General features: G+C 41.8%; 1 protein-coding gene and 1 long non-coding RNA gene across 2 annotated transcripts in view; both read right to left on the bottom strand.

Moving 5' to 3' along the window:
* Positions 1–24,788, bottom strand: part of erc1b (ELKS/RAB6-interacting/CAST family member 1b) — a 186,880-nt gene that overhangs the window by 115,169 nt on the left and 46,923 nt on the right. The window contains exons 11-13 of the mRNA XM_083527937.1: positions 22,730–22,870; positions 18,359–18,552; positions 4,974–5,109 (exon numbers count right to left, since the gene is read on the bottom strand). Coding sequence (XP_083384063.1) covers positions 4,974–5,109; positions 18,359–18,552; positions 22,730–22,870 — 471 coding nt within the window. The remainder of the gene's footprint in view (positions 1–4,973; positions 5,110–18,358; positions 18,553–22,729; positions 22,871–24,788) is intronic.
* LOC310718936 lies at positions 10,360–13,077 on the bottom strand. Its single transcript, XR_014531319.1, has 3 exons — positions 12,296–13,077; positions 11,654–12,139; positions 10,360–11,586 (listed from the first exon to the last, which is right to left on the bottom strand). It is a non-coding gene; the product is annotated as an uncharacterized lncRNA (long non-coding RNA).

Here is a 24,788-nt window from a genome sequence, read left to right as displayed (position 1 = left end):
CAATTCTAATAATCAGGTGTATGTTGTAGGACATTTAAATGAAAACCACAGGAAAAAAGTTTTTTTCCAAATATCTGCCCCTCTCCCCTTTTCTAAAAATGGTTTACTCCGATCCGACGGTCTTATTGTCAGAAGCCTGAATGACGTACCCCACGCAGACCACTGCGAGCAACGTTTTCGTTTTTCCGTCGTTCGTTTGCTCCTCAAACAGTGCGAGGGAGAAAACGACCAGACAGTCTGAGGAAAAAGCGTTTGCAGGAATCTCATTTTTCATGATATCTTCATCAAATTTGAAATAGAAACCCAGGGGACATGTGGCTTTCAATTCATTACTGTTCTGGACTGCTCCGGGTCTGATTTCATGGATTTTATTATAAAGTAATAAAAACAACTTTCAGTGCAGTACAATTTTTTTTCAAGGCACTTCAGCATCTAATAGTTATGTTTTTGAACATTAGCAACTCTGAGTGATGGATATTAGAGGTCGACCGATTTATCGGTTTTGCCAATTAATCGGCGCCGATAGCTGATTTGCTGGAAGTATCGGCTATCGTCAAAAATCCATACCGATTGTTTTTTCCGGTTTCTGGTTCGCTGTCATTACGAGATCGGCCTCTAGAGGTCGATCACCAATGCTACGTGCAGTTTGTTTTTACACGGGAGACTGCGTGCTGCACGAAGAGCGCTACGTTATATATAATACTTATCTTATAATTGATTAATTATACAATTATATTTATAAATGAATACATATTTATTTTATTCAGCACATTTTCATAATTCAGCACTGTTTTTTTATTTCATTTATATATATATATATGACTGTGCGTGCAGTCTCAATTACTCATGAAGGTAAGTGCTCCCTGTGACTGTGCACACAACCTTGTGCTGCCATCTGTTGGCGTATTGCAAAACTAGTCTCCAAACGTTACCATTAAAAGTTACCAGGCTTATGGAAACAAGTATAGATTTTATTTTCTAGGAAATGTAAAAGTTAGGTGAAGGTAAAAATTAGTGGTTAGGCCATACGTGTTTCTCTCTCAGAAAGTCATAAAAGTCTTCCGTTTGACTCTTTTATATCCTCATCCTTATTAAGGCCCATAAAGACACATCCCACCCTGAGCACTTCAGCTTCATTATCTTCAGTGTTTCTAGCATTACCAATAGGAATTATTTTCCCTGCACAATGTGTGTATGCGGCGGTATCAAAAAGTTTCACGACTAGTTTTGTAACACGCCAACAGATGGCAGCACGAGGCTGCACGCACAGTCACAGTGAGCACCGACCTTCATGAGTCAGTGTGCCAAAAGACATCGTCCTGTGTACATCAGGAGCTGTGCGACTGGTGCTGTTCTGACCACGTCTGCGATTTCATCATGGACGTTCATCAGTAGAACACCATGTCACCGAGCTCTCCTAACATGTGGGTTTCTACCCGGAAACAACACCATCTCACTTCCACGCCCACCCTACTCGCCAGATTTGGCTCCTATGAACTTCGCCTTCTTCCCGAAGATGAGGATGCACCTCGCTATTTTGACACCATTGCAGAGATCCGGTGTGAATCGCAGACTTCCAGGACGCGTCGAAGAAGTGGCAGGAACGCTGGGAGCGCTGTAGTGCTGTGCAGGGAGACTAATTTGAGGGCGATAATAAAAGATAAAGTACTTACTTGTAAACAGAGCGAGTCGCTAAACTTTTTGATACTGCCTCGTTTAAAAAGTTACACAAGAACTCAAATTAAATTTGAAGCATCTCTTCATTGTTTGTTAGGTCCGTCATTTCAAGGTCTTGAAGTATTAGTTAGGTCCTCAGACAATTCCATTAGGTCCTCACAGGTAGCTTATTAGTGCCAAAAATAGACCTGATGGCAATGTTTAAATCCCAAACCATGTCAAGTCATTCAGATCAACAAGCATGGCTCAAATTCATTTGCTTCTCTTCATAGACACGCTTGCATCAGGATTTTGCTATACTGCCTCCCAGGTGGTAACGTAACCTTGCTCTGACTATACAACAACCGAAACCTGTGTTTTGTATTTTTTAAACACAAGCTAAAGGTATTAGTACACGGCTAATTCATGCTTTCACTGCTGACACTCTATTATATTTACTTATTTATATAGCAGTGATGAATAAGGTACATAAACCATGTAGTTGAGTAAAAGTAGAGATAAAATTTGACTCCAGTAAAGAGGCTCTTCTTTAAACTTTCACTTGAGTAAAAGTACAACGGTTTTTCCCTTCAAATCAACTTAAGTATCCAAAGTACTGTGATTTATAATAACTATAATGTTCCTATTATCATTATTATCACAAGATTTAATCAACAGTTCACGTGAAAAGACTCGAATGTGACTCAGCACACTGATAAGTGGCGATTTCGAGTCTGGAGTTTCATCATTTATTCCTCTCTAAATGTTCTGCTTGATGTTGAACTGTATGTTGGTGATCAGTAGATACACCGAGCGCAGATCGAGGTCACGAGATCCAAACGGAGCGAGTGCTCGACCCTGATCAGTTTTAATCCTCATAAATAAAAAGAAACAAACGATTTTGGAGTAAAAAGTCAAGTATTTGACTTTGAAATGTAAAATTGAATTAAATATTACATTCACTTCCTTATTGTCCACCACTGATTCTATGAACTTCAAACAGAAAGAAAGGTATTGAGGAAAAGCTATTTTATACGCTTTTTGGGACCCTGATCCTGTTTGTCTGAAATGTAACCGCTGTCAAAATGATTACGACGGCATTGTTGAAGAAAAAAAACGATTGTTCAATGTGCTCTCTCTCTATATACAGTGTACATCTCTACACTTATACTGTATATACTAATGTACAGAATCGGCTCCATCAGCATTCTCTTTCCTCTCCTGCGGTGCTGCACCAGGGCCCTCTTGTGACAAAAAGTGATGGGAACCGTGTTGTTTGACGTGTAGTTTAAAAAAAGGTTCAGACTGATGTCATGCTCTAAAGCAGGTATTTACTGTTCTCTATTGTTTCATCAAATCATCCCGCTTCCTTGTCTTTCCCAGAATACGTGTCTAGACTCGGTTGTGTCAATATTTACTCTGCGTGTATGAGAAAGACGGGTGGATGATTCACTCTTCATGTGTGTGTGAGATTTTTGAGGTGGAAAATGTTGTGTTCTGTTGATGTGGAGGATCTAAAAACTTAAAAAAGATCCAGTCTTATGCTTGGTTTCTCTTCGGACTGTTTCTTGACACGCACACGTCCCTGGGTTCAGTATGCTGAAGCGATCTGGATCGATTTCTCACAGGTCTGAATTGTCCGGGACATTGTTTGTTCGGGAGGAACAACCCGACCGTGGCGAGCCTCGTGGTCGGAAATTACGGCGGTCTTCCTGACCACTTTACCTTCTCCAAAGTTAACAGCAGCTGCCCCGAACATGACCACCTTTCTTCGAGGCTTGACCCCCGTATCCCCTCCGTTAATTACCCGCAACACAAGAAGACCCTTTTTCAGAGCCTGGAGAGACAGGAAACGAGGTTTATTGCTCTGTGGGCTTGTGACATCCTGTTGTTAGACCAATGCCAGTCGTCAGCTGGATCTCTTTCCAAAACGCAATCCACAATCAGTCGAATAGCGTACATAAGGGTTAGCGCTAACGATCCCGACTCCAGCGCTGTCTTTGCCTCAGGGCTTGTGTGGTGTCTCTAAGCGGGAGGTAATGGCTGCTAGTCTTGGATGAGGAAGGCGATCGGTGGTTCTGGGTCTGTGCATCACTATGCACAAAGTGGGGTGTAGAAAGCCACATTGTGGCCTCTGTAGCAACATGATCTCATAAAGGAACCTGGAGACCTGACTCATACGCGAGTTACACCAGATCTGTAGCTGTATCACGTAGGACACGCGAGTTCAAGGTACCTCGTGTCAAAGTCTAAAAAACGTAAGAAGAAAGAAATGAGACCAGAGGTGAAACTGGAGTTAAATTAAAAAGGGGTCCCAACCAGGAGTCTTTTGTCCGACAGTCTGTTAAAAAGAAGGAAAAACAGTCCTTCTGAACTGCCAGTGTCTGAGATTTTTTTCTTCACATAATAAGAATCCAAGCTTTCAAAAAAGTGCGCTTTCATAGAAAACATATGGTCGTATCATAACAACACGTCAACCGGTTTTCTCGGACAGGACGATTCCGGCTTAACGAAACGCCATGTTTCTGTGTTTTCCGCACGTTTGTCATCGTCAACCCGAAAAAGCGCGGAGGAGCTACGTTCGAAAGTAAACCGCTGCTGGACCGTCAGCCAGGAGCTTCTGGGTGGCCGGAACGTTCTGAGAGATCACCACAAGATCGAATCAAAGTTCAAATCCGGGTGATGTCATAACCTCCAGAGAAAGCATAGCATTACTCTGCGCTCTGTCGATCGAAGCGACACTGGCCAATCGTGGGTGTGGAAGCGGTTCTACTCCAAACCCTAATGACTATAAAATGACGAGGTGGGCTTCACGGGGCTTCGGAGGAAGCACGTTCTGGTCTTCTTCCTCTACCCTGGTATGTCGTGAGAAAGCTAGTGACTAGATCATGAAGAGAAATGTGCTTTAAAATGACTAGTATTGGGACACCAACTCCTCTAGAATATGTAGTTCTTCCCTGAAATGTTAGAGGAACCATGTTCCAGCATGGCAACGATCCAGGAAGATTTGGTTTACATGGGTTGGAAGATCTTGAGTGGCCTGCTTTAGAGCTCAAACTTTATTGAACATGATGATTCAGAACGCTGACAGTACTCCTGGCCTCCTCACCTCACCTACAGTACAAATATCCACAAAATCTAGTGGAACATCTTCCCAGATGGGTGGCAATTATTCTAACAGCAAATGGGGACTCATGTGTCATGTGGAATGGGAAGTTCACAAAAATACACACACTGATCCAGGTGTCCACATACTTTTGCAGATATATCGGTATATTACTAAGCGAATTTATTTGCTTCCTAAATGCTAGAACTACCTTGATCTGTTGAGAGCTTTCACTGATGTTGTCCTCCCGCTTGCGAGCCTCCTCCATCAGCTGGGCGTTTCGGTTCTTCTCCACCTGCTCCTTGTGTTTCAGAGTGGCCACCTTCTTACTCTGGTCCTTCATTTGCCTGCAAAATAAAATGTCAGAAACCAGTTACAGAACATGAGCAGAAGAAAAAACACAAGTCAGTGCGTGAAAGAGAAAAAGAGAACAAGCAGCAATTACAAATCAGTGGAATTTCTTCATTACTGCCCCTGTCCAGGTGCTGAAAGGTGAGAAAAGCCTGGTGGGGTATGACTCGAACAATCATCCAAAAGCAAAAGAAATCTTATCTGTAGACGGCAGGATGGTTTCGTTTGAGGCAAAAGGGAAACTCTGAGGCTCTGCAGCCGCCGAACTCTACTGAGAAGAGCGTTGCAGGCCTGTTACGAGCGTCGTAATGTTTACACGAATTCTGTTCTCACAGCGTCGGAGGCCAAGCGAGTTACTAATCACAGAAACGATCGAGGAAACCTGATCTCTTATCTCTCTCTCTGTACACGAAGCAGATGGAGATGTAACTAAGCCAACACGAATCAGTTGATGGAGAAGAATAATACACCAACCCTCATGGATTCGCTGCAACCCTCACCAGACGAGGCTCGTGTAGGTACGTGCTCCAGAAAAGCTCTACCTACGGCTCCCTGGAGGACCCCCGATGTCTACAGCTACACTGATCCGGGTTACAAAACAGAGTGGAAAAATGGGTAGTGGAGGACTAAAATCTCACGGGAAGCATTAGAGAAGTGTAGGGTGAGTTCCCGACATAATTAAATTATGACGAGGTGATCCCAAACAAGGACAGGTGACTGCGAGCCAAGCCATTATACCTCCGACACCTGATCATTCTTCAGGACTAGCAATCAGAGCACCGCCAAGGCCGTGTTTAATGAGAAGCTGGAGAAAGCCGCAGCCTCCTGGCGCTCAGGGTGAATGTCGGTGGAAAGACGTATCGCAGTGTGGATCGAAATCGAGCCAAAAAAACTGACACTACCGCATGCAGTTCCATAAAGATCTGTATCTGTACATCATGTAAATATGGGTTTAGAGGAAGATCTCGAGTGGCCTGCTAGGAAGGATGGTAAGATTCACTGATTCGTATCGGTGCATCTGTAGAAAAGTTAATGATGCAATGCATCGATTTGAAAAACTGTGCAGACGGATACAAGCTGGCATTTGTATCACGATGCATCATTTAATACATAAGTGCATCAGTAAAAAAACAATTTATTTATATATAATTATTAGTAGATGTGCTTCACTCATTATTTAGAAAGTGAGCGATGATTCGTGACAGTTATTTGTTTGATTCCTTTTACACCACAGTCATTTTTAAAGTTAAAAAGAAAAGTTTTTTATACGTTGATTATCAGCTTTTAAGTTTTTTTTTTTCTCCCTCGTTCAAAGTTCAAACGTTGCTCGTCGTTCTATTAGACCACAAATCTATACAACGATGACAATTCTTTAGATCAGAAGGTCGAGAGTTCAAATCCCAGGCACACCAAGCTGCCCTTCCTGGGCCCCTGAGCAAACCCTGACCTGAAAATAAAAAATAGATGCAATATGACTTTATTTATTTATGTTGTATTTCTCTCTGTTATAAAAAATAAAAAAAACAATTATAAAGTAAAATTCCACTTGATCTTAATTTATTTCTATTTATTTTTTATTTTTTACCAGGATAGCTTTTATGATTTCGTATTTTTGTGCTGTATTCTGTGATGTTTATTTACTTATTTTATTTTTCTCTCTCTCTCTTTTTTTTTTTTTTTTTTTACTATTATCAATTTTATTAATTTTACTATTATTTTTGTATATTTTTTTAATCTTTATTTAAATAAAAAAATGTATATGTTTAGAAAGCGTTTTGAGATCATTATTATTATTATTATTATTATTATTATTATTATTATTATTATTATATTTAATAAAAATGTGCAACTGGAAGATTCGGTCACCAAAAGGAATTCCTCGTAGGTGAACTAATACTTGGCATTAAAGTTCTTTCTGATTTCTGATTCTAAAAACTGTCCTATGGGGGGTGGGGGTGGGAGTAAATCTACTCTAACACGGCACTGATGCGAACAAAAACATGCTAATTATTACCTCACGGGAAAAAACGTCATTAAATTGATTTTGTAGCTGTTGAATTCATTGTAATGAACTATTTGCCTTGAAGCTGCATTAATCCACGCATTCTGAACAACCGGACTCATCGTTACTGTGGTACCATCTTTTAACATCCGGAAGGTGACGCGAGTTATCAGAAGAATGGATCGAGCGCTAACCCGCATTGGTATGACAGACAGAAATAACATTAATTTGGTTGGATTTTTTGTTAGGTTTTGACTTGAGTGAGGTTTAATGCACTGTGACACCACTTTTGGCAGGAGCCGGACGAACCGAACCAGCACAAACAGTAATTTTATGGCACAAATTAGCGGCAAACGAATGACATACGTTTATTACATTTCTTTTTCAGATGCTGCGCCAGCTTCCCGGAGGTCTGCGAATACGGTTAACTACTACACGACTCCGTCCGCACAAGCGCTCGGTGTGCCGTACTGCGCTCGGCTGCGCCCATGTTCCTCAATATCCAGGCCTGGCAGGCACCATGTCATATTGTTCAAATCATTATTCTGAATTGGTGGCGTTGCAAAAACCCCAAAGCAACATCACACACACACACACTAACTGTATAAGAACAAAAGACCTTTCCTGTGCGCACACACACGATAGGTCATAAACTGGAATTTTCCCAGTTAGGCTCAGGCCAAGCCATCTGCTTTGGCACTGATGGAATCCTTAATAAGCAGCTGACTGTTATGATTCCCTGTAAAAGATTCTCTAATTCGTGATTTTTTTTCTTCGTGATCTAACTCTGAGGTGACCTTCCTCTATTGAGTTCAGCAGGGAAAACAATTACTGTAAAACCGGGGGCCTGAGAGGGGCAGATGGACGCTGGGCTGGAGTCTGATCGACGTCGGATTCGGTGAAGCTTGACCGGCTCTGAAACGTTCGCTGAAAAAGCAGCACGAGTGTTTCCAAGATCTGGAAAACACTCCGTAAGGACTGGCGCAGAGGAGACCATTAAGAGTCTTCGTATAGTAGGAGGTACCATTAACAGTAAATCTCAAGAAGCAGGAATAAATCACAATAAGCACAATCGCACGTGAGGCTTTCTTTTTCGTCAGTGTTTCCAGTCAGTCTCTTTATGGGAAAAAATGACGGTTTGCGATTCAGCAATTTGGACTTCTAAAGGTTTCTTTATTGGTCTCGGGGCACATGTCGTCTTCTCAGACACAAAAGCGTAAGAGCAAAGATACAGACAATGAAAATAAAGGTGGGGGACAAAATTGCCCCTGGTGTCGTTATAAAAGACAGGTAGTGATGTAAGAGGTAAGGAGGTCTGGGGTGCAGCCAGCATTCATATTCTTCATGTTCAATAGGACTAAGATCAGAGCTCTAAAGCAGGAGATCTTCCACGCCAAGCCATACACAGCATATCTTCATGAAACTAGCTTTGTGCACAGGGGTATTGTCATGCTGGAGCATGATTTGGGTCTCCTAGCAGAAGATCTTCCACTCCAAACCATGCACAGCATATCTTCATGGAGCTCAATAATGCGCAATTAATAAGAAAATGTCATGCCACAGCTTTCAAAAAAAGCCTATACAATTGCATTGCTTCAAAAATCTGTTTTCGGAACCACATCTTGTAAAAATTCAGGTGCCCCGATACTTTTGTTGAAATAATGTATCTTTGATGAGCAAACCAGAGAGGTGACCATGGCAGAGAAGAAAAACACTCCCTAAGACAATAAGCGTAAAGAACCTTGAGAGGAAACAGACTCAAACGGAACCCATTCTCATCTGGCTGACTTCAGAACTCATAAAGGCCTTGCATGGCGTCTCCCACTGTAAATTGAATCCCGTTGAAAATTTACGGGGAATTTCGTGAAGAAAATTGCGAGTTCATCAAAAGGACCCTGGATATCGCAGGAAATTGAAGATGATTTGCCAAAAAAAAAAAAAAAAAAAAAAGCGGGCCAAAGATTCAACCACAATGGCGCAAAAGAAAAAAAAGAAAACACTACCGTAGACGTTTTGAAGCCGCAATCGGCAAGAACGGCTTTGTCCTGACGTTGGTCATTTGTGGTGTCTGAATACCGTTCCCCTTACAATCAGATGTGTATTTTTATGAATACATGCTGGTGATTTTTTGCCGTTTATGACTGTAAAGTCAGGAGGCTAAACATGAAGTGAAGAGAGATGCACCTGGATACTCGTTTCCTCTCACTGTACAAGTCTCGTGTCTAATGCAGGCGACTGGTACGCGTGTGGAAAATCGAACTTCATTGTATTCGAGAAAGAACAACCGAGTCGAGTAGTCCAATTATTCAATCAATCACTCGGTAAGTATAGGGGCGAGGAAACATGATAAATATAGGAGAAATTTGGAGAGACTCACTCACCCTTTTATTAACGCAGTAGGCGAGTCTGTACACACACACACACACTCTTGGATGTTAAATGGAAAGATCTCTACAAAGCCAGTAATTATGTTAACAGACGAGTTATTGGGGTGAAAATTGGAAATCTTTTCCTGAGAAGGTGGAAGCCCGTCAGGGTTAGCGACTGCTGTAAAAACAAGCCCAGCGGACGGATACCGAAAGAACACAGCCGGAGTGAACTCTGGCACTGAGACCTCCGTTTACATGCTGTGGAGAAAACCTGCTTCATTTCCAACATTAACATTTTCCTTTAAATAAAATCCAGCATAGAACGCATCTTCCCAGCTTTCTCATCGCGCGGCTGGACGCTTCGTTTAACACAAAACAGTGGTAGCGTCGGAACGGGGGAAAAAAATTAAACCCGCATTTATCTATCTGTCCAACTTCATGTCATACAGAGAGCAGAACAAAAGGTTTTGTTAAGAGGGGAACAAAAAAAAAAAAAAGATTTGCGGGCGAGAAGACCTTCTGAAGTTTAAGAAAAACAGGTTTGCGCTTTGATTTCCTTGTCAACGTTTTCCAGGGCTCGAGTACCTCCCAGGAAGAAGTGCAGGCAGGGGAGATCTTTCAGCACCACGCCGTGCCAAAGACAACCCGCTCGGACACGTGAATAAACACCGACGCACACGTATGCGTGCCCGAATACACGTTTAATGACTAACAGATATCCACTATCTCACACTCGTACACACACACACATAAAAGTGTGCTAATGAATCATTCCATCGAACTCTGATTGGTTTATGATTCGTTTCTTTTTCACAAATTACCTAAATTCATTTCATGCATACGCCATACAGACAAAAGTATTCAGACACCTGACATTTTTATTTATTTCTTTTGCCATATGTGATTCTCCACTAGAGGGCGACTGATTGTAGCTAGGTTGGATTGTACTTGTCAATAACAAGATTAAACTAATGATAGTTTTTTAAATGGATTAAAAAAAGAAAAAAACACAATGTAAAACATCACTAAACTTTATTACAAAAATTTAAAGTAATAAATAAAAAAAATAAATAAATAAAACTGGATCATAAAAATGGGCTAAATTATAAATATAGCGCTCTCCGTGCAGCATGCAGCCTTGCGTGTAAAAACAAACAGCATGTAGTGTCAGTGATTCGCCTCTAGTGGCCGCCCTCGTGATGATTATCGATCTCGCAATTATTCGAAAAATTAAATGATGAATCGTTCTCCTTCTATTGAACACCCCCCAGGCCTCCACACCTCAACATCATCATTACCAGACTTTAATAACACTTCTGTGGCCACCGAATCTAGTGAAACATCTTTCCAGAGGAGTGGAGATTATTATAAGAGCGAATTGGGACTCAATGTGGATGTTCAAAAAAGAAAAAAAAAAAACATGCACATACAGATCTTATGGTCAGGTGTCCAAAAACTTTTGTCTAAGAAGTGTTTATTAAGCCGTTACTTATACAGGCATCAAACGCTAGAATGGGAAGTATTTTAAAGATTTGCTGGAGATATTAATAATTGATATTTAAAGACAGATCTGGGTGAGGTGTTGCCTGAGTACGACTTGAAAAGGCATCACAATTCTCATGATACGAGTTCAAGCAGAAGAAGGTTAATACCAGAAACTAGTGCAAGAAGTTTCTTCAAACAAGCGTTTGAAACTCGCACCAAGTAAAGACCTCGTAAAAAAAAAAAAAAAAAAAAAAAGAAAAAAAAAAAAAAAAAAAAAAAGAAAAAAAAAAGAAACGTGAGTGCGGCAGGAGGGCGAGAGCTGATTTGTTCTGGATGTGTTTGCGTATGAATTTGGTTTCGGTAGGGGATCTACAGTAGCCTGTCCGGCGCTGTGTGGTGTTTTACTGGGCAGAGAGAAAAAGCTTGTTATGAACTGCGGTTCAATTACGAGCGACACGCGATTGCGGGGAAAAAAACTTAAATGCTCTTATGAGCTGTTGCAGGCTAGAAAACAGAAAAACCACTAAAACTCACTAATGTGCTGACGGTGTGGATGCCATCGCACGCACACACGCACAGTCACACACACACACACACACACTCCCCAACATTGATTACTTGATATAACTGATATATATAATTGATATAAACCATGTATATACAGTGAAGTAAAGGATGCAACACAGATGATCCAGGAGTGGGTGTGACTTAAACCAGACCATTAACGTTTACGGCATTCGTCAGACTCCCCGTTCCAGAAAGACTTCTCATTTATACAACTAAGCAGTCGAGTGTTAGGAGCCTTGCTGAAGCTATCAGAAGTGGGAGCTAGGTGAGATCCGAACTCATAACCTTCTGATCAGCTTTTCCATTTCCATTATTTGGCCCTCATCCAGAGTGACTTACATTTATCTCAAGCATACAACTCAGCAGCTTTGGTGTGATTGGGATTCGAACTTCGGATCACAACCTTCGGATCCAAAGTCCAATGCCCTGACCACTAAGCTACCACCTCTGCATAATCTGTACCACTGATCTACCATGTACGAACAAGAAAAGGGAACCCTTCATCATCTACATTTAAATTTATTCCCAGATTGGCTTGCGATGATGTAGTTTATACACCTGGGCAGTTGAGCATCAACAGTAGTGGCAGCTTGAACTCATGACCTTCTGATCAGAAGGCTAACATCTTTATCCCTGAGCTGCCATGTTCACACCAGAAGAAAATGATGTCATTTATACTAGTGAGCAGTTGCTCGTTTAGAGCCTTGCTCAGGAAACCAAAAGTGGCAGTTTGGTAACACTGGGATCTGAACTTACAACCTTCTGATCAGAAGCCTAACATCTTAACCACCAGAAGAATTTACGGCCACACTAACTTAGGAGGATCTCAATTATTCAACTAAGGGTTCAGAGCCTTGCTCAGGAACCCACCAATGGTGGCTTGGTAACGCTGGGAATTGAACTCATGACCTTCTGATCTAAAATTCAACATCTAAATAAACCACCAGTATTGTATCTTTGTCTATGAATCGTGGTTTTTAATAAGTACATGACACATATACAATTTTTTTTCATACCTGCCTATAAAACAGTCTATTTTAAACTATTTAATAATAAAAAAAGTCCCAATTTTAATTATTTTCTGATAAGATGTTATCTGGTAATTCCAGGCTGCTCATGTCTGTTTTTTGGTCTGGTCTGTAAGGGTACTGTAGACTCCTTGTTTCTTGTCTGATCACGTTTCCCAGGATGCCATGGGAAAGATATTGTTGCAGCTCTGTGGTGTTGCTGTACGTTCTTCCAGATTACGATATACGGAGGCCAAAGCTCCGCTATTAGCAGCTCCGTCTGTGGTAAGTGCCGCTATTGAAAACTGACAAGCGCTGGACTTCAGAGCTGCCAAGACGAAGCTGTGAGAAGGTCCGCGGGCAGGTGAGCGACGGGGCGCCCGTTTACACTCCACACTACGTGCCAACATCTGTCCGTTTTCATCAGTGTGAGCAGGAGCGCGTGAAGAGCTTCGGCCGGACGACCGCCCCCTGCCTCTCCGACTAATAAAGTAAATCACGCGGCCTCGCAGTGCGCTGAACAACACAGATACCCTGCCGGGACAGCAGACAGGACCAGAGGACCTTCAGATCCATCTTCTCTCACCTACGCTCTTACACTCTCAAATATATCGATAATAAAGTCCATTTCTATCTTAATGAGAGACAGAGAGAATGAGAATGAGAGAAAGAGATAGGGAGGTAGAGAGAGAGAGAGAGAAAGAGAGAGAGAGAGAGAGAGAGAGAGAGAGAGAGAGAGAGACCAAGACAAAGGTAGAGAGAGAGAGACAGAGAGAAAGAGACAGGGAGGTAGAGACAGAGAGACAGAGAGAATGAGAATGAGAGAAAGAGATAGGGAGGTAGAGAGAGAGATAGGAGAGAGAGAGAGAGAGAGAGAGAGAGAGAGAGAGAGAGAGAGAGAGAGAGAGAGAGAGAGAGAGAGACCAAGACAAAGGTAGAGAGAGAGACAGAGAGAAAGAGACAGGGAGGTAGAGACAGAGAGACAGAGAGAATGAGAATGAGAGAAAGAGATAGGGAGGTAGAGAGAGAGATAGGGAGAGAGAGAGAGAGAGAGAGAGAGAGAGAGAGAGAGAGAGAGAGAGAGAGACCAAGACAAAGGTAGAGAGAGAGACAGAGAGAAAGAAACAGGGAGGTAGAGAGAGAGACAGAGAGAAAATTATAAAATAAAGTAAAATGTTAATACAGTTCTGTAAACATAAAATAGCCTTTTGGGGGGATAAATGGGGGATTACTGTATATGATTAAAGGGAATTGATTTCAGAGCGCCGGGAGATTGTTGTGTTTTTCTGAGACGCCTCCTCACTGCCCCTTTCTCTGAGTGAGGTACTGCATCAGAAATGAAGCCTGGCGTGGAAAAAAACCAACTCCAGAATGAAGAGGGAAAATAATGAGTGTGAGAGAAAACCACACACTGAGTGAGGAGAGAAGGAGACACCGGCGTCACACGCAGGATGCTGAAGGAACAACTGAAGATCCATACGCTCTAATTAAAGGGTTCTGACACCTTCTCACTCTTACAGCTTGTACGGATGTCATACCGAGGCAGAGAAGTTCATGAAAGTTCATTTTTTGAAAGCAAAAAATAAAAAAGGCACAAACTTCAGCAAAAATTATTTTCGTGAGCAAATACCGACACGCACGTGAAAACGTTTCATCTTATTCCATCTTATATGCATTCACTCTAAAGGAATATATAATACACGTTTCTATAGCAACTGCCATGGTACCATATATGGCCAAAAGTCTGTGGACACCTGACCATGAGATTCCTGTGCTTTTCTTTTTTTTTTTTCTTCCCAATTCCACTTTTGGTCTCAATTTCCTGATATTATAACCTCCACTCTTCTGGGATTGCGTAATAAACAGGAACTAGAAGACAAAAGACAGACGTGATTCTGTTCGTTCTTGTGGAGATTTGTCTTCATTCTGCCTCAAAACTGTTAATAAAGTCAGTTACTGACGTAGGTGAGGAAGCGAGGAAACCCGGGGTCCAGTCAACGTTCACATTCAATAGGGTTTGAGATCTTCCACATCTTCCAAACCATTAAATCTTCAAGGAGCTGGGTTTTGTGCACAAGTCGCATCATCATGCTGGAACAGGTTCAACAACATCGTGTGCCTCCAAGTTTGTGGGAACGGTTTGGAGGAGAACCATGTTGAAGTGGAAGATCTTCACTGTTTAGAAATGCCAGGTTTCTTCACCTCGAGTACATCAGTACCTGAATTATCTAACAACCTTGTAGCTGAATGAGCGCACACCTCCACGAAATCAGGTGGAACGACATCTCGAAATGTGGAATGGAGACAAAGAATTCTTGAGGTCAGGTGTCCACACACTTATGTCCTGAGAGTCTGAGCTACATGAATTCAAAATACAGCGTGAGCTGGAGAAGGAAAGCGGGTGTACTAACCTTGAAGCCAAACTGAGGAGATGAGTCAGTGTTCCAGGGCAAAGTTAAATCGGAAAGTGGGGGGAAAAAAAGAGGAGAAAAGAGAAGACAAAAGGGAAGAACAGACACAGCGTGAACAAGGTTAGCATTCATTATTGTAAATGAGCAGCAGAAAGAGTCTGTGAGTGACGACACGTTTACAAGGACAAAGGGTTTGACCCTCATCATGCGGTGGTGGATGAAGTACACAAACCATGGAGGTGAGAAACTACAGAAGTATTTGCCTTCAAATGAACTCGTGTAAACTCGAAAAAAACTCGAATGTGACTCTCAGCTCATTGATCAATTAATAGAATGATATTAATGACTCAAACAATGATTGATTTCTTTTCAAATGATCATGAGCACAAAACCTTTTCATCTACTTCAAAGAAAATCGCATTTAAAGGGTCATGTGTGTTGTGGCAAATTCGAGTCTGGAGTTTCTTCATCATTTATTCCTCTCTGAATGTTCTGCTTGATGTTGAACTGATGCTGAACTGTATGTTGGTGATCAGTAGATACACCAAGCGCCAATCAGAACACATTTCGGTGATGGAGGGATTTTCTCCTGCGAGTATCCCAGGTTCCAGAGGTGATTAGATCTGCTTATACATGGTGCTGCAATTCCAAAAATGTTCTTCGCTTCCACGTAAAGGATGGTGGAGCATTTCAGATGCGGAGACAAACAGACGGATCGAAGCGCTTGACCGAAACCAAACGTTTCTCATCATTGTGAAGCATGTGGGTGGAAGCGTCAAGTTTTTGGGGATGCTGTTCATCGTCTATGTATAGTGCCTTTAACCATTACATAAACCATTAACATGACCTAGAAATCCATTCTTCTCTCTCTTTTTACATCATCCCGTCTTCTCTTCCTCCCTCTCGACCTACACATGCTCCTGAGGTACCACCTGTCCCTTTTCTTCTTCCCAGACCTGTCTGATCTAGCCTGACTTCTGGGTGGAGATATGTCCATTTGAAAACCGCTCGCTGTTAAAAACGTTCTACAGTTTCCATAAACAATTTTGCACTCGTGTCCATCAATGAACAGTGGAGAAGATGAGGACGAGGTTCCCTTTAGGGCCTGGTCCCTCTCAAGATCTTAAGATGTTATTCCTCAACACATTCTCATACAAATGCCTTTCGAAGATCAGCAGAAACTTCTAGATTGAGGTATACACATTATATTGCTAAAGGTGTGCGGACACCTGGTCATTGGTAGGGTATGTGCTTTTTGAGCCTTACTCTTCTGGGAAGATGTTCCACTAGATTATAGACATTTGTGTTCATCAGCTAAAAGGGTGTTAGTAAAGTCAGGTAGTGATGTAGGTGAGAAGGTGAGAAGACCTGGGGGTGCAGTCAGTGTTCACATTCATCATGTTCAATAGGGTTGAGATCAGTGCACTAGAGCAGGCCACTCAAGATCTTCCTCTCCAAACCTTGATCTTCAAGGAGCTGGCTTTGTGCACAGGGGCACTGCCATGCTGGAGCAGGATTGCAATCGTGTGCCTCCAGCTTTGTGGTAACCGTTTGGAGAAGAACCACGTATGGCTAGAAACGTCAGGTGTTCTTAAACTTTTATGTGAATATCTCAAATAAAATTTCACAGACACTTAGAAACACACACACACACACACACACACACACACACACACACACACACACACACACACATGCGTACTGTAGATGCTATTCCTTACACAAGTAGACACACATACGGCAAATCCTCCTAACAGTTCATGAAGAGTAATTCTGAGGCTGTGTAAAGTAGTAGGTGTTCCACAAGTCTGAGAGCCCGCAGTCGGTTTCTCGCAGCTCGAGCTCCGTCCCTGCAGGGCAAAATCACACACCCTTAAGCGAGAGCCGCCAGGAAAGCGGATACTCCGCAAACTCGGGGCTCATGCTGCGATTCAGAGTCAAGGACTCCGAGCTGTACAGGACTGTGGCGTGTTTCTGTGGATTTGAAGAATTAGTCGGAGATGTTGACGCCAGTTCTCTTTTAGACACAGCTGAGCGTAAAAGTTTGGGTGTTATTAAAAAAAAAAATAAAACACGTCTCGGTTTTCACGATTTATCCACAACAAAGGAACCGGAGCGCCGAAACAGTGACGCCATAACGTACGAGATGTCGAGAAAGATGTTAGAGCTGAAAGAATCCACAAGCTGCTCACGGATCCACATGTGCTGTGGTTACACAGAGGTTTGAATTCCATACACCAGATCATGAGATGCCTTCTGAGCATTCCATTCCACACCAATTTGCTGTGAGAATAACCTCCGCTAGATGTTCTACTAGATCTTTATTGAGATTTGGGCTCATATAAACACAACGGAGTTAGTAAAGTCAGGTAGTGATGTAGGTAAAATGAGGAGACCTGGGGTGCAGTCAGCGTTCACATTCATCATGTTCAATAGGGTTGGAGCTCTATCGCAGGAGATCTTTCACTGCAAACCATGTAAAGCAGATCTTCGTGGAGCAGGTTTTGTTCACAGGGGCATTGTCATGCTGGAACAGGTTTGAATCTCCTAGTTCAAGTCGAGGTTTCAAAAATCTTTGCACATATAAGTGTAGATCTTCACGGTCATATCGAAGATACCAGCTAGAAAGGGTGAAAGCTGTCAGGTGTTTCTTTTGAAGCATGTGTATCCAGAGCAGATGAACACACTTGGAGGAGAGGGCTACCATTTCAGTATTATAAATACCGGATTTTCCCGATACCATGGTTGGATCGTACGTGCCGATAACTGATTTAAAATTGTATTGATAAAAAAAATAGAATAATTAATCAATTATAACAATTAAACATAATATGGCAGCGCGCAGTCTCACGTGCACAAACAGACATCGCGTTGCATCAGTGATTCACCTCTAGAGGCTGCTCTTGTAATGACAGCAGCCCGGAAAAACTATCAGAGTGGATTTTTGCGGATGGCTGATCTACTGTCGGTGCCGATTAATCGGAGAAAAATGATAAATCGTTCGACTTCTAATACGTCATTTTCAAGAAGGGACTTGGAACTGATATAATTACATTTTAAAAAAATCTTTATATTTTATTTTATTGATATTATTGTGATGCTGTAAATATTGCTCTGCTTATCTGCGATCATGAATGAAAAAAACGGAAACAATTTTTTTTATAATGTGTGTCGTTCGCTACACTTTGGATGGAGCGCTTATTCGTTACCATGACGACAAGAGCGATAAAAAATTGCACATGAATACCAGAAGTCTTTCTGACAGCATCGATGTGCACCTGAAGGATCTGAGATGTTTTCTCAGAGCCAGCGATACGGATATGCAAATCAACCTTACTTACACACACGTCATTTCTTAAAAAGCCTGCGTGACCTATATACATCCACGGTGTATAAGTGTGTACCTCTCCAGTTCGCTGATCTTGCGGTCTTTGTCGTTCTTCTCATTCTCCATCTCTCGGAGGATCTCCAGCAGACGGTCCACTTCGGCCTGGGATTTCCCGGCATCCTCTCTGTGGCGCTGCACCTCCTGTTCGAGTGCGCTGATTCGCTCTGACTGCTCCGTGTTTGCCTGAGCCTCCGCAGCCGCCGTCTGAGCCTAAACACAACACACACCACGGGGTCAGAGGTTAACGCTACGATACAGCTGCCTTTTAAAAAAAATTTTTTATGAGAAATTAATAAAAGTAGCGTTTGGCTCCATATGGGACTTGCGAGTGCTAACGTCTGGCCTAAGCCTGGGCAGTGTCAGGTGTGTGTGTGTGTGTGTGTGTGTGTGTGTGTGTGTGTGTGTGTGTGTGTGTGTGTGTGTGCGTGCGCGCGTGTGTGTGTGTGTGTGTTTATTAGACTAATGCCTTCCTTGCCACTGCATCAGATGACATCACAACAACCCAAATGCAAACAGAAAAAAAAAAAGTGTGCTAAACCGATGCCAGATAAATTAAACACTCCTGCAGCGATCAGGCTCCGAGGCCACACGGTCTTCATATGAATATGGTTGTCCTGTTTCTTATCCTGAATAACAATATTTAAAAATAAACAGCAGTAGTAATAATAATAATCAACAAATAAAATACGTTGCAAATGACCTATTCTATAAAAACAATCAAAAAAAAAAACAATACAATGAATGAACAAATTTGAATAAACAAATGTTTGTAGACACCTGACCATGTGTATCTGTTTAAACATCCCATTCCCAGTCCTGATTTGATGTTATAATAACTTCCACTCTTCAGGTAAGATGTTGGAAGGGTGTTAGTAAGGTCAGGTAGTGATGTAGGTGAGAAGGTGAGGAGGTCTGCGGGTGCAGTCAGCGTTCACATTTATCATGTTCAATAGGAATGAGATCAGAGCTCAAAGGAGGAGACAGGTTCGGGTCTCCAAGTTAAAGGCATGATTTAATGCATCCAAAAACGAACAATTTTGTGCCTCCAAATTTATGGTAACAGTTTGGGGAAGAAGCGCATATGGCTGGGAAAGTCAGGGGTGCAAATACTTTTTGTCCACAGCGTGTGTATTAATTGCCATTCTGAGGAGAAAGTTGAGGAAGTTTCCACACTAACCACCGAGACAAGGCGAGGACTTTCAGACGTACACCTGAGGCGGCGTGTGTGTGCGTGAGTGTGTGTGTGCGTGTGTTTTGGGTTTGCAGTCTGGAAGAAAATGTATTATATAGCCGTAAACATTTATTGAGTACGCATAACTCTGCAGCTATCATCAAGAACTTCTGGAGTAAATCGGATGCCGGGTTCAGCACATATGCAAAAGTCATACATGCGCACGCGCACGCGCACACACACACCCACACACACACAACACGCGCAGACAGAAACGAGTATTTAAAAAAGTGCAAACATGGAGCAAATTGTACCATGAAGTGTGAAAAGTAAATGAGTACATACACTAAATGGACAAACGTGTGTGTGCATTATAATAACCTCCACTCTACCCAGATCGCTCAAGAGTTTATCGGGTGGTGCGTCAGCAATAACGGTCCGTGGGGAAACACGGTGCTTAGTTAAATGGAATGAAAGAAGCATCAAGGCAAATCTTTTGCCTCGATACAATTTTGTATTCGAATTACTTGAGTCACTCTGGAAATCGTTTCAGCCCTAACACACACACACACACACACACACACACACACACACACACACACACACACAGGTCATCTGTGATTCAAATTAAAGAAGAATAGACCTTTATTAGTCACATTCATTACAGCACAGTGAAATTCTTTTTTTTCGCATATCCCAGCTTGCTCAGAAGGGGCCATGATACGGTGCCCCCTGGAGCACAGAGAGGTTTAGGGCCTTGCTCAAGGGCCCAAAAGTGGCAGCTTGGCGATACCAAAGCTTGAACCCCGACCTTTCGCTCAGTAACCCAGAGCCTTAACCACAGAGCTGTAACGAGCGTGAATATTTACGCCAATTGAAATATTTTCGGTGGTTAACTTCTCGGCGTCTCAGTGTGTGCGCCGCTGGGCCACGTCTTATAACACGAGAGCTCCGTGTTATAGCGTCTCGTACCCAGACGCTGTCATCGCGTTATCGCGTACACGTTTTTTACGAGACCTGTGTGAGCGATCGAGCGCGCCGCCAACACTTTTCATTGCTTTTGGACCACGGGAACGGCATCTGGACGCGTCCACAAAGCCACTGAGCACCAAGAAACATAATCCGCCACTGTGCAGGACTGAATTTCCCACAAACCTTTTCCAGTGCTGGGAAATGACAGATTTTAAACGCCGTCTTTACGGTGGACACACAATACAGCGTTGATAAATAGGATCTGTGTGGTGTGAATAGATACAGGGCAGATATGCTATAAGGACAAAAAGTTTGTGGACACCTGACCAATTCCACATTATAGTCCTCTTATAATATCCTCCTCTCTTCTGGAAAGATGTTCTACTAGATCTGGTGCTCGTTCAGAGACAAAGGTGTTAGTAAAATTCAATAGAGTTGGAGACCTAAAGCAGGAGATCTTCCGCTTCAATCCATGTAAAGCATTCATGGAGCAGACACTGTGTACAGAAGCACAGGTTTGGTTCTCCTTAGGAACTGAACCCGAATCAGCGTGAAGCTTTAGATAAAAGATGAGCTCATGCAGGTAGGACTCAAAAACACGGGGCAAAGCTGAAATCTCTCTCACTTCCTTTGTGTGTGTGTGTGTGTGTGTGTGTGTGTGTGTGTGTGTGTGTGTGTGTGTGTGTGTGTGTACAAAAACAAACATCAGATAGGCCTGGAGCTCATGCAAGAGGAGCATTACAACTCACAGATTTGGAAGATTCCTTTGGCAGCCAGGCGTACACACACACACACAAACACACACACACACACAAACACACACACACACACACAAACACACACACACACACAAACACACACACACACAAGGAGGCAGGATTTCCGACATCGGGATGCACTTACAAGATTGGAGGAATATCCTGATATAGGCTCAGGGTGCTTTAGGAGAGAAGGAAAAAAGGGGGGGAGGAAAATAAAAAAGATCGGGAAAGAAAGTGATGATCACAAGAACGTTAAGATTATGGTGCACATGAGGAAAAAAAGAAAAAGGCATGAAAGTAGTGAGAGGAGAAAACGAGATCAATAACAATGGTGTGATGCGGCCTGATGAAGAACATTTCCCATCCTGATGTGTTTTATTCCACTTATACTACGCCCTCTTTTTACAGATATTACAATTTAATTCTAGATGAATGCGGTAATTTGTATTCACTTATAATTGTATTTATTGTTAAATAACGTCTATTAAACAATGTAGCTCCTGTTTATATATATATATATATATTAGGGGTGTAACGGAACACAACATTTACAATTCGGTTAGTCGGTTTTTAAGTCACGTTTTTTTATTTTTTATTAACGCAATTTATTATTTTTAATATTTGTGATCAACATTTGAACGGTTTAGATTTTAAAACAATTTTAAATAAAATGCCTGCTTGGTTCAATAGTTTAAAAAATTTTGTATACAAATTAAATAAATCTAATTATTGCGATACAATTTTTTATTATATTGATGGAATTGCGAAATCAATTAAATTGGCACTAATTAAATTAAACAAACTGAAATATAAGCTGTTTACATTTGTTGGACCCTGATTTAATATTTAATGCTCTAAAGATATGATCTAATTGCAGCACTACCGGAACTGCGGCGAACTGAACCCTCAACTGCTTAATTGTAATGCAGGTAGTGATGTAGGTGAGGTGAGGAGGTCTGGGGTGCAGTCAATAGTAGATCTTCCATTTATTGTATGTAAAGCTTATTCTCATGGAGCTGTCTTAATACCGAGTTTGGTGTCCCAATACTTTTGCCGAGAAAGTGTACCTCTAGGGGAGTACAAGCCGAATAAAAAACAGGGGCTTTTAACTTGGCACATGTACATTACAGCATAGTGAAATTCTTTCTTTGCATACCTCAGCGATGTTAGGAAGCAAAGATCAGCCATGATACAGTACCCCTGGGGCACACAGGGTTAAGGGTCTTGCTCAAGGACCCCAAGAGTAGCAGCTTTGCAATACTGATGCTTGAACCCCCAACCTTGCGATCAGTACCCCAGTGCCTTAACCACTGAACTCCCACTTCCCCAATACCTACGATCAATACGTTTCAGGACTTTTGAAAACACATGCTTGACCTTCAATTGTTCAGGATATCAGCCCAATATTATTATAAAAAGCTACTTCATTATTCAGAACAGCGATATATATTTCTAGATGTTCACATATCAGGTTCTCGCTCACCTTTTTGAGATGACTCTCCAGTTTGATACACTCCTCTTTCTTCTGCTCAAGTGCAATCTCCAGGCTCTTCAGCTTGGAGTCCTTCTTCAAACCCGAGGAGGCCAGGGATGAGGCGTGCTCCTTCAGATCCAGCAAAGATGTCTGGGACGGAGAGCAAAAGACAGAGAGACAGAGAGATTACATCAGGTGATCTAATACTTGAAAAACTGTACAGCGACCCAAAAAAAAAAAAAAACGGAGGGACGCGAGGCTGTTAATGGAAACCAGGGTATTAGCGGCGAGGCTGCCATCGAAAACTGAAACCAGCGTTTTCGTCTCAAAACGCTCCGCGTCCACAGTGTTTAGTTTTCAATCGTTTCCCGGAAGTCAATCATCCGCACCGAAACCGGAAAAAAAACGCTTACGTCACTGTAACGTAAGACGTTCGATCCTTGTGGCGGTTTCGAAACGTCGCCACTAAAAATGCAGCGTAGCTTTTTTCTAAAGCCTTCAATTTTCGCAGAAAACGGCGTTTTCCAATTGTATCTGCTTTGGAGAGCGTGTGGACGGGGAAGGCAAAAAAAAACGTAAGAATATGCGTTTTCAGGCGAAAACGTATTCATGTGGACATTAGGTCCATTTGGGGGGAAAAAAAACGCAGGAAATAAACTAACACAAAATTTGCGCTTCAAAATATCGTAATGACGCGGTCTGTCCCGTACGTTCTATCCATCAATAACGTGTTTCACGTTCAAATACAGCCCGCTTTTGGAATGGCCCTCTGCACAATGCCAGGGACATATTCAGAAAATCACATTTTTAATGATATGTTTTACTCGTATTATATCTGGATTTGATAATAAAGTTGCTTGAAGTCCAGTGTTAAGTTTCCACAGTCTGTGATGATTTGAGGTGCTGCTGTTGGTCCACTGTGCTTTTTTTTGAAAACCAAAGTCACTGCACGTGTTTACCAAGAAAGTTTAGAGCACTTCATGCTTCCTTCTGCTGACCAGCTTTATGGAGATGCTGATTTGGCACCTGCTCACACTGCTAAAAACACCAAAAGTTGGTTAAATGACCATGGTGTTGGTGTGCTTGACTGGCCAGCAAATTCCCCAGACCTGAACCTCATAAAAAATCCCTAAAGTATTGTCAAGAGGAATATGAGAAACAAGAGACCAAAAACTTGTAGATGAGCTGAAGGAATGAAGGTACTTGTTTATAGTATGCTGAAATAAGTAGAGCAGTTACCTTTCAAAAATTTAATATTAAACAAAAAAAAATATATATCCAAATAGGGTCTAAGATTAATTCATTAATTAAAATGTTCGTTTTTTCATCATTCAATTTTAATAAATGATTCAATTTAATCAAAACAATAAAAAAGTGTATCGCATTAATTTGATTGATTCCATTTTATTTGTATATATTTTATATTTTATTCGAACCGAGGAGACGTTTTATTTAAAATTGTTTTAAAATACGAACCGTGTCGAAATCGGACCGAACCGTGACCGTCACTTTATTACCCCTTAATCACAACAAAACGGAGTTTCAGATCCGATTTTTAGTATCCAATGAATTTTATTAATTTTTTTTCCTTTTCCCGAACCCACATGCTGAAAATACACACGCGGTCGATTGAGTCAGAACGGCAACTAAAACACATGAGTAATAAAACAATTATAGAGGCTGGAAGCCTTTATTGTGTTTTTCGTCATTAAATACGAGGCGTAAATCCCAAATCTGGCAGGATTTTTTTTTTTTTTTTTAAATGGTCAAACTGTGAGAAGAAAGAAAAAAAAAAAAAAACATCTTTAAATCCTAATGAGTTTCAATACACTTGGAGTCCCGTAAGCATTTCTGGCCTGAAATTCTCATCAAAGGCTTTTTATAAACCATCGTTGTGTTCTACGTGTCAATCATATAAACGGGCTGTCGGAGAAAACGAGCTACAAGCAGACCTTCGGAAAACAGTTTCAAGAAGTTTGGAGTCATGGGGACGTGTGTGTGTGAGACGTTTAAATGTTTAAGCATTGTCCATGAACGGGCAACTGCCATGATTTAGGTAGAAGTGTAT

Source organism: Silurus aristotelis (assembly GCF_946808225.1).
Source record: "Silurus aristotelis genome assembly, chromosome: 24".
Classification (NCBI taxonomy): domain Eukaryota; kingdom Metazoa; phylum Chordata; class Actinopteri; order Siluriformes; family Siluridae; genus Silurus; species Silurus aristotelis.
Note: the sequence above shows the minus strand (reverse complement) of the source record. Positions and strands in the feature narration are given on the sequence as shown.